The following is a 9167-nucleotide window of genomic DNA, read 5'->3' as shown; positions in this document are numbered from 1 at the left end:
GTTTATACTATATATAATTTGAGTAAATTTGGGGCCTTAATATTTTGGGGGCCTAAAGCCAGTGCTTTAGTGGCTTTAGGGTTGAGCTGCCACTGGTTTCAAATTTATTGTTTGTGCTTATTTGCTATTGGGTTCAGAACACAATTACTTGAATATATAAGCGAACTTTTACTGAATACTTTACTGAACTCCGTACGTATATACAGGTGAAAAAAAAATATATATATATATATATAGACGTATAATAAGATTGGAAACCACTGGACTCTACACCTTTAATTTCATTTGTCTCGTCAAGTTTGTTTTCTAAGTGTTGAAAGTGATTAATAGAGATCTTTTCTGCACATATATAACTACCACAAAAACGAAGTGAACTTACGTGCTTGGCAATGTTACTTTACCCTTTTAAGAAAATTTTGTGAGTAAAAATGATTACTACCTTCTAATTAAGTCCGACGATAATGAAACTCTAATTAATCGGAAGCTGCAAGTATCACGCAACGCTAGTACGCTACCATGGAAAAACCTGCCATATGGAGCACTAGAAATAAAAATTGCCAAGTAGGTCAAAGAAATTTTTAGAAGTTGATCATTAAATTTCTATGAGGAATATTGATGTTGACATGGAAGAATTGAACAAATAACGTGCCATTTTTAAACATCTTGAGAAATCACTAAAACATGGAAACTACAGGAAGTACGATTTTATCTTAAGGCCAACCTTTCCATATATAGCTGTGACACATATGGAGCTAGGACGTGGTTTATTACCGTCAAATCTTTCTATAACAATATTATTTGTTCTGATATTTTTTGATTTTTATAGTGAATGAATTTTATAAACCTATAACAACAGTCACATTTAAATGTTTTTTCGCTATTACAGACAAAAATTATTCGAATATCAAATGTTTTTCCTTTTTAGTGTCATATATAAAAGATAAAAAAATATTCAAATTTAAATCTCAAAATATATATATATATATATAATATATATATTATATATATATATATATATAATATATATATATATATATTAAAAATAATATATTACTGAAAAATTCATAACTAAACATGAAATAATTTAAACTCTAATGTACACATTTTAAAGTTACTTAAAAATTAAATTCTTTCAAGATTGATGGAAAAGCTCTGTAATTTAGCTTGTTTCGTCGATTTTTACTAATGATATAATGCTTGAATTGGTGAAGATTTGTGTCCAAATTTTCAGCAAAATCGTATCTGATGGCTTTTCCTTGAAGTCAAACTTATTGTAAGTAATCTTAGAAATTCTACATGATTGTTATAGAGGGGTAACTTTACAAAGAGCATGCTGCTATAAATATGGATGTTGTTGATATAAATAAAAAGTTGTTAAAGAGAGATCAAATATAACATAAAAAATCCATTTTGAGGAAAAAACTTGGCATTTATAGTAAATAAATGTTACTCCCTCCGGTCCAAAATAAGTGATTTTTTGGCCTTTTTTTTGTGGTCCAAAATAAGTGATTTTTCCAGATTTTAAGAATGAATGAATTATTCTTTTCCTACATTGTCCTTGGAGTAAATAGTGTTGGAGTATGTGTTAGGAGTATTTATGTGAGATAGTAAAGGTTAATATGATCAATTTCCTTGCTAATTAATACTAAAAGATGAATTTCTTAATCTGTGTGAAAACATCCAAAAAATCACTTATTTTGGACCGAAGAGAGTATATAACTATTATAGGAAGGTTTGACCGCTTTTACATCATTTTTACTAGCTATAGATCTTGAATTGGTTAAGCTAGTTACTAAAAGCTAGACAGCTTGAATGCCTTTATGACTGATCTTGCGTTAGTTATCAGACAGCAAAACATAAAAAAGAATGATCAGTTTGTATAAAATATAGTTACGTAATTAGGTTAGTTTAAGGTAATCAATCGTAATAAATTTTCATGACAAGTATAAATTGATCCACTAAAAATAACTAACATGCTATTATAGATTAAACAACACTGATAATATAAAATAAATTACACTCTCAGTGTATATATTATACTGTAACTTAATTAAAAATAATATTCTATCCGGTCCATAATAAGTGATTTTTTTTGCCTTTTTATTTTTGTCCAAAATAAGTGACCGTTTACATAATCGGAATTAACTTTGTTTTTCCAAACTTTACCCTTGTTTATAAATCTCAATATGTCAAGTTAACAATATGCTAATTTTAATTAAGGTAATTTAGTCAAAATTTTTTTCTTTTCAGAAGTTAGTATTTTCTTATGGGGTGTGCCAATGATCAAAAAGTCATTTATTATGGACCGGAGTGACTACTACTATAGCGACCATCCAATTTATCATTAGCCAATCATAAATGTGAAGGAACAGCAAGTTCGTGGAGCACCTTATCCAGGATTGATAAAGAAAACAGGGAAATATATACATGAAAAAGGGGATAAACAAGAATTGTTCCCTTTATTCTCATTCGCCCATATATTATTGTAGAATTTAAGCTTCCCAAAAACATATTACTAACACGGTTTCCTTGATATTTAATTAGTACCAGAAGAAAATAATCACAGACGCGTTTCTAGCTTCCTGTGTTGTTTTTGTTTTTTCATTTGTTTCATTGTCAATTCAACAAATATAGTTGACCAAAAAAAAAAAAAAAAAGAAATTCAACAAATATACACTAAACGCAGACAGTTTTCTTATCTTTTTATGAGTATATTATAGTTTCTTAATTTCATATAAAACCTCATAGAATCTGAGCACCAAATTAAGTTCATTCCTGCCAACTATTATTCTTATCGTTGACCATGAATCAATAATTTAACTCAAAATGAAGAAATAAGGATAGTGCGCCCCCATCACGCAGCACCTAACCTAGTTTTTGACCATCCCTTGTTTCCCTCTATCTAATTATCTATATAAAGAAGCCAAAAGGCAGCAAATATAATCACAATTGTCTCTCAAAAACATATTAGCATTAAACTCCTTATTTTCCTTCATTACATGACATACTTAACAATGTCCAATATCTATTTGATTTTCCCACTTTTATTTGTGTCTTCTTTCTTTTTCCCATCCACCAATGGCTACTCTATGGCAGCCATAAAATCTTGGTGTATCCAAACACCTTACCCACAACCTTGTGAATACTTCTTGACACAAAATCCTAAATATTCAACTCCTATCAACAAAAAATCCGATTTTCTCAAAGTGTCACTAGAATTAGCCCTAGACCGTGCTTTACGTGCCCAAACGAACGCATATTCACTAGGTTCAAAATGTCGTAACGAGCGGGAAAAAGCTGCATGGGCTGATTGTCTTGAACTATATGAAAATACTATCCACAAGATCAAAAGCACAGTTGGTCCAAATACTAAATGCACAGCTGCTGATGCTCAATCATGGTTAAGTACAGCCTTAACCAACCTCGAAACATGCAGAGCTGGTTTCGAAGAACTTGGGGTCACGGATTATGTGATGCCGTTGATGTCAAATAATGTTTCATCTTTAATTAGTAACACTTTGTCTTTGAACCATGGTTACTATACTGAACCAACTGCAACTCAAGTAGATGGTTTTCCAACTTGGGTTGCACCTGGTGATCGAAAACTATTGCAATCATCTTCTCCAGCTTCTCAGGCGAATATAGTGGTGGCGAAAGATGGTTCGGGGAATTTCAAGACTGTGAAAGAAGCTGTTGCTGCTGCTGGCAAGAGGAAAGGAAGTGCTAGGTTTGTGATATATGTGAAGGCAGGAATTTACAGTGAAAATGTGGAGTTAGGATCAAAGTTGAAGAATATAATGTTGGTTGGAGATGGAATTGGAAAGACTATTATCACAGGAAGCAAGAGTGTTGGAGGAGGATCCACCACTTTCAAATCAGCCACTGTTGGTAAGTACAAAAACAAAATGAATGAGCTTTTGCTTTATCTAATTGGTTTATTTGTACTTGGTATTTACACAAATCATTTTAATCGAGTAATTAATTCTAGGTCAAACTTGAAAAAAAACGCAAAAATGAAAAAAAGTAGAGTAAATTGAATTACTGGCAGTTGAATTTTAGTCATAACTAGGAGAGCAACGCGCGGTAATAATCAGTAGATGTAGGTGGTATATGTTTTATTTAATTTTTTTTCTCAAGTACTTGACAAATGAAAACTTTGAATTGGAAAATCTTAGATGTGCATATGGACAAAGGCTATAAGCACTCGTTTGGCCATAATTTTGACAATTTTGTTTAAATAGTGTTTAGTCATGGAACGTGACTAGTTTTTGGAAAAATTTTGATTTTGATTTTTCAAGTTCCCAAAATGTTGTTTATGGCAGTTTTTGGGTGAATCTTTTTCTTCTACTCACAAAACTTTAACTTTTTTCCAAATAAAGCGCATGTCCAAACACAATTTTAATTTCCAAAAATTATTTTTCAACAATAATTTAAAAACTCTTTTTTCAAGTTTCAACCAAATCTATGTTCAAAAGCTAGCTTAGAGCCCGTTTGGCTATGAAAATTTTTCACTTTCTTTTTTTTGAAAAAAATTTACTTTTTTTCGTGTTTGGCCATAAAATTTATAATTTCACTTGAAGATGAATTTTGTAATTTTTTGAAAATTTGAAAAACTCCAAAAAGCTGTTTTTCAAAATTCACTCAGATCACTCACAAAAATTCAAAAAAAATCCAAAATTATATTCATTCCAAATACAACTCTAATTTTCAAATACCATTTTCACTTAATTTTTGTTTTTTACTTTTTTTTTCGGAATTTTACAATTCTTATGTCCAAACGCCCACTTTAGTATCTTTCGTTCCTTTAAAGCCCTCTAATTGGTTCAGCCGGCCTAAGTATTAGACCTTTGAAAATTATGATTTGACAGTTAAGTATCATGGTTCGTACTTTCAAAAGGAGAAAAATTAATTAGTACTAGTATTATATTTTGTATAGACGCGCATTTAATTTGCTGATATTTCGTCTTCTTTTATTTTTTAATTTCAGCCGTTGTCGGTGATGGATTTATTTGTCGAGGCATAACAATTAGGAACACTGCTGGCCCCCAAAACCACCAAGCAGTTGCTCTTCGATCTGGTTCAGACCTTTCAGTATTTTATCAATGTAGTTTTGAGGGATATCAAGACACTCTTTATGTCCACTCTGATAGACAATTTTACAGAGAATGTGATATTTATGGTACAGTTGACTTCATATTCGGAAACGCAGCAGTTGTGTTACAAAATTGTAACATTTTTGCTAGAGATCCACCAAACAAGACCAACACTGTGACAGCACAAGGGAGAACTGATCCAAACCAAAACACTGGAATTTCAATTCATAATTGTAGAATCACAGCTGCTTCTGATTTAAAGGCTTCTAAAAATTCAGTTAAGACGTATTTAGGAAGGCCATGGAAACAATATTCACGTACTGTTGTTATGAAAACTTTCCTTGATAGCTTGATTCAACCAGATGGTTGGATGCCTTGGAGTGGTACCTTCGCGCTGAAGACGTTGTACTATGGTGAATACTTGAACACTGGTCCTGGTTCATCAACTGCAAATAGGGTTAAATGGGGTGGTTATCGTGTTATTACTAGTGCTGCTGAGGCATCCAAATTCACCCCTGCTAATTTCATTGCTGGAAATTCTTGGTTGCCAGCCACCAACGTGCCATTCACTTCTGGTCTTTGATTTTATTTTTATTTCATAATATATAATTTGTTGTGTCGTACTACCACGTATACCAATTTGAATCTTCAATTTATAAATAGTATAAACATGATAAATTGTTGCTCAAAAATAAATGTGAAATTGAGCAACTGGTTTGTAATAGTTGTTGTATCGTCTAATTTGTTTGTATTATCATTTCTTTCTGATTAGCAAGAAAATTGTTGGATATATTGAGAATCATCCTTTACTAAACTTCAAAGTTCATGACCATTTTGATTATGATGTCATATTGTCAGTAACCCCCCCTATCTTGATACCTTACAGTTTTTTTGCAACAAATTTCTTATAACTGCTAATGAACTTATTAATTCTAACAGATCTATGTGTCATTGGTCTCGCTGGATATACAGGGAAATAATTGGATCAAGAGTCCTTTTTTTTTAGTATATAATGCTGCTTAATTATTCAGATGTAAAGTATAACTTCAAACTGATCGCAACCACTTGTATTATGAACTCTTAATTCCCCTAGAGATCCATAGTGCCCCACCAGCTTGCTTTATGGTATAATTAGGTGTAAACATATCTTACGAAGAAAAAGTCAATATATGTGCCCAGATAAAAAAGGAATGCAAAGTTCGTGTGATGGAAATAATCAACAAAAAGAAGCGGGACAAGGATAGAAGATGGATAGAAGAAATATATAGATAAACAGAGGTTAGAAATAATACATGTACAGTATAGGATACAAAATAGACTTACTTGAGCCTAGACGAATAAGTATAGAATTATATATAGTCAGAGGGTAGAGATGTTTCCTTGCTTTACCTCAATGTATTTGTTCTGGCGATGAATAAAATTTTTTCATTCCACCAAAAAAGAAGAAAAAGTCAATGTATTGCACTAATTGGATCTATAAACATGAAAGTACTTGCTTTCAAGATCTACCAATTATAGCTTCCAAAAAAATAAGTAAATATGGTCTAAAATAAAGTCTGTAAAATTTGAGCCAAGAACCCCAGCATTGAAGTGCATATTATCATGTTGGCGTACCACATATCATATATTACATAATGTGACCAACCAAAATAGTTGCCTGGGGATTAATTAATGAAAGTCTGATCTCTGAAAGATTCAAATCTTTTTATGTTGGCTTAGGCCAAATAATGTGTTTTCATTCATGACGGGAGGCCCTAAATTGAATTTATAACTACGCTGCGATATTAAAGAATCAAATTAACATATATTTTTGCTCTTTTGTATCCCTATTGAAATTTTCTCCATTTTTAGAGCAAAAGCGCCAAATTCTGATCAGATTTTCCTAAATATTGATCTCATGGTGCCATCCTGCACGTCTCTTCATCATTTATACATATTTCGTGGTCGAGCACTCTCCTCTCCCGTTTCCAAGAAGTATATAATAATATATAACTATATCATGGAGTTTCTATATATATGATTTTCCATAAAATTTTGCAAAAGATCATATATATGTTTCCAGGTATTAAAAATCCAAATTTATATAAATTTTCTTTATATTCATTAATGTTATTGATCAATTAAGTAATTTTTTCCATGTATGTTTACTGTTGAGAAGAAGAAACCCTCGCCTATTTCTAAACACCATGGATGTTCCTCTACATATCATGAAGGTGAAGAAGACAAAATAAAGAAGAAGAAGATGGTCTAACAGTGGATTTGGTTCCGACAAGAAGGGTTTCGATATAATCTAAGTGAGATAGATTATATTTGTGGCTGAATAGGACTGGACACGTGGAACAAGCACAACCCTTGGATCATACATGATAGATTAAATAATAGCCTTTAGATTTGTTTAATTCTTGAACCTTCCCTCACGTGAATAGCAGGTGAGGGAATATAAGTTGTTACTAATTTGCCAATTGGCTTAGGACAAGTGTATAGATTTTTTCTCTTTCTGTTATTTTTGATTATTTGGCAACTGTATATAAACATGTACAAAGGAATGATGAAATACACTGCTGCAGATTTTCAGAACTTTCTCCTCAAAATCTTACATGGTATCAGAGCAGAGTAGCTCGATCCAGTAATAGAATCAGTCAATTACATCATTTACATCAGATCTTCACTATAACAAGATGGGTGACACCACCACTGTTGCAGAAACAAGCAATGTTGCAAACTCTGTGACCTATGATCCTAATCACCCCTACCATCTCAATAACTCAGATTCACCAGGTATGACTCTAGTCAACACAGTGTTTGATGGAAGAGGATACCCTGGATGGAGAAGATCCATTCTCTTGTCACTCTCAGCCAAGAAAAAGCTTGGTTTCATCAATGGAGTCTGCAAATCTCCAAATCTGAACTCCCCAGAACTTGAACAATGGAACTGTGTCAATGACATGGTCATCTCCTGGATCCTCAATGCTCTTTCAAAGGACATTGCTGATAGTGTAATTTACTCCAAGACTGCAAAAGAGCTTTGGGACAGCTTAGAGCAGAGGTTTGGCAAGTCAAATGGAGCTAAACTATACCATCTGCAAAAGGAACTAACAGGATTAGTACAAGGGAATAATGATATTGCAGGATATTTCACTAAGCTCAAACGTTTATGGGATGAGTTGGATGCTTTGAATGTTATCATATGCTGCTCATGTGTGTGTGTTTGTGAAGGAAAGGCAAAGCTAGCTAAGTCACTGGAGGATCAGAGGTTGATCCAATTTCTAATGGGGTTAAATGACATCTATGCACAGGCAAGAGGAAACATTCTCATGATGAATCCTCTGCCTGCCATAGATGTTGCTTATTCACTTCTCTTACAGGATGAGAATCAAAGAGAAGTGTATGCTAATACAAGTTTCAACTCATAATCACTTTCATTCATGGCAGCTGGAGATGCCAAACAACCTAATGCCCAATTGATAGCAGACTTTGCAGCTTTCATGGTGGCAGGACAGGGTAGAAACTTTCAAAAAACAGAAATCAAACACAAAGGGGAACAGTACTGGGACAGAAGTACAATAATCAAGGACAGAAATTCAATAAACCACAGCAGAAGTTCAAAGGAAAGAAGAGGTACAATCCAAATATATCATGTACCTATTGTGGAAAAACAGGGCACACACAAGAAGACTGTTATAGAATTATTGGATTTCCAGATGATTTTGAATTCACTAATCAGAAGAGCTATCAGAATCAGATCAAGGGAAATGCAGTCCTGACACATGAGGATCATGAAACTCAGGGGGGACAAAATGCTGAGAACAACAACTTTGGGAACCAACTCACCAAGGAGCAAGTAGCAGAAATGGTGAACATGTACAAGCAGGCAAAACTCACACAAGCAGGAAACTCAGGAATTAATGCTAATGCTGTAGCTGGTACTATTCTAAAATACTCAGGTTCAGTGTTTACAACTTTTAATTCAGACACTTGGATTATTGATTCAGGTGCCTCAGAACATATGTGCTTTGATCCTAATTCTTTCTTGTTTCTTACTCAACTTCCTGTACCTTTAAATATCAATTTACC

The 9167-nt window shown here is 33.0% G+C and overlaps 2 protein-coding genes across 2 annotated transcripts; both read left to right on the top strand.

Annotated features, from left to right (window-relative positions):
- Nucleotides 1-2924: 2924 nt before the first annotated feature.
- On the top strand, nucleotides 2925-5934 carry LOC109221187 (pectinesterase 2). Its single transcript, XM_019385652.1, has 2 exons — nucleotides 2925-3888; nucleotides 4988-5934. Exons 1-2 carry the CDS (start codon nucleotides 3000-3002, stop codon nucleotides 5674-5676), a joined length of 1578 nt encoding a protein of 525 aa, XP_019241197.1. The 5' UTR covers nucleotides 2925-2999; the 3' UTR covers nucleotides 5677-5934.
- A 1837-nt stretch (nucleotides 5935-7771) lies between these two features.
- On the top strand, nucleotides 7772-8506 carry LOC109221186. The gene has a single exon (XM_019385651.1). It carries the CDS (start codon nucleotides 7772-7774, stop codon nucleotides 8504-8506), a length of 735 nt encoding a protein of 244 aa, XP_019241196.1.
- Nucleotides 8507-9167: the final 661 nt, after the last annotated feature.

This window comes from Nicotiana attenuata, unplaced genomic scaffold (assembly GCF_001879085.1).
Source record: "Nicotiana attenuata strain UT unplaced genomic scaffold, NIATTr2, whole genome shotgun sequence".
In the NCBI taxonomy this organism is placed as follows: domain Eukaryota; kingdom Viridiplantae; phylum Streptophyta; class Magnoliopsida; order Solanales; family Solanaceae; genus Nicotiana; species Nicotiana attenuata.
The sequence above is the reverse complement of the archived record's forward strand: the minus strand, read 5'-3'. Positions and strand labels throughout refer to the sequence as shown.

What these genes read in the sequence shown, in the direction of transcription:
- LOC109221187 (XM_019385652.1), top strand. Translation starts at nt 3,000, where the DNA reads ATGACATACTTAACAATGTCCAATATCTATTTGATTTTCCCACTTTTA. An exon ending in TTTCAAATCAGCCACTGTTG is followed by an intron (nt 3,889 to 4,987) that starts GTAAGTACAAAA and finishes TTTTAATTTCAG; the next exon opens with CCGTTGTCGGTGATGGATTT.
- LOC109221186 (XM_019385651.1), top strand. Translation starts at nt 7,772, where the DNA reads ATGGGTGACACCACCACTGTTGCAGAAACAAGCAATGTTGCAAACTCT.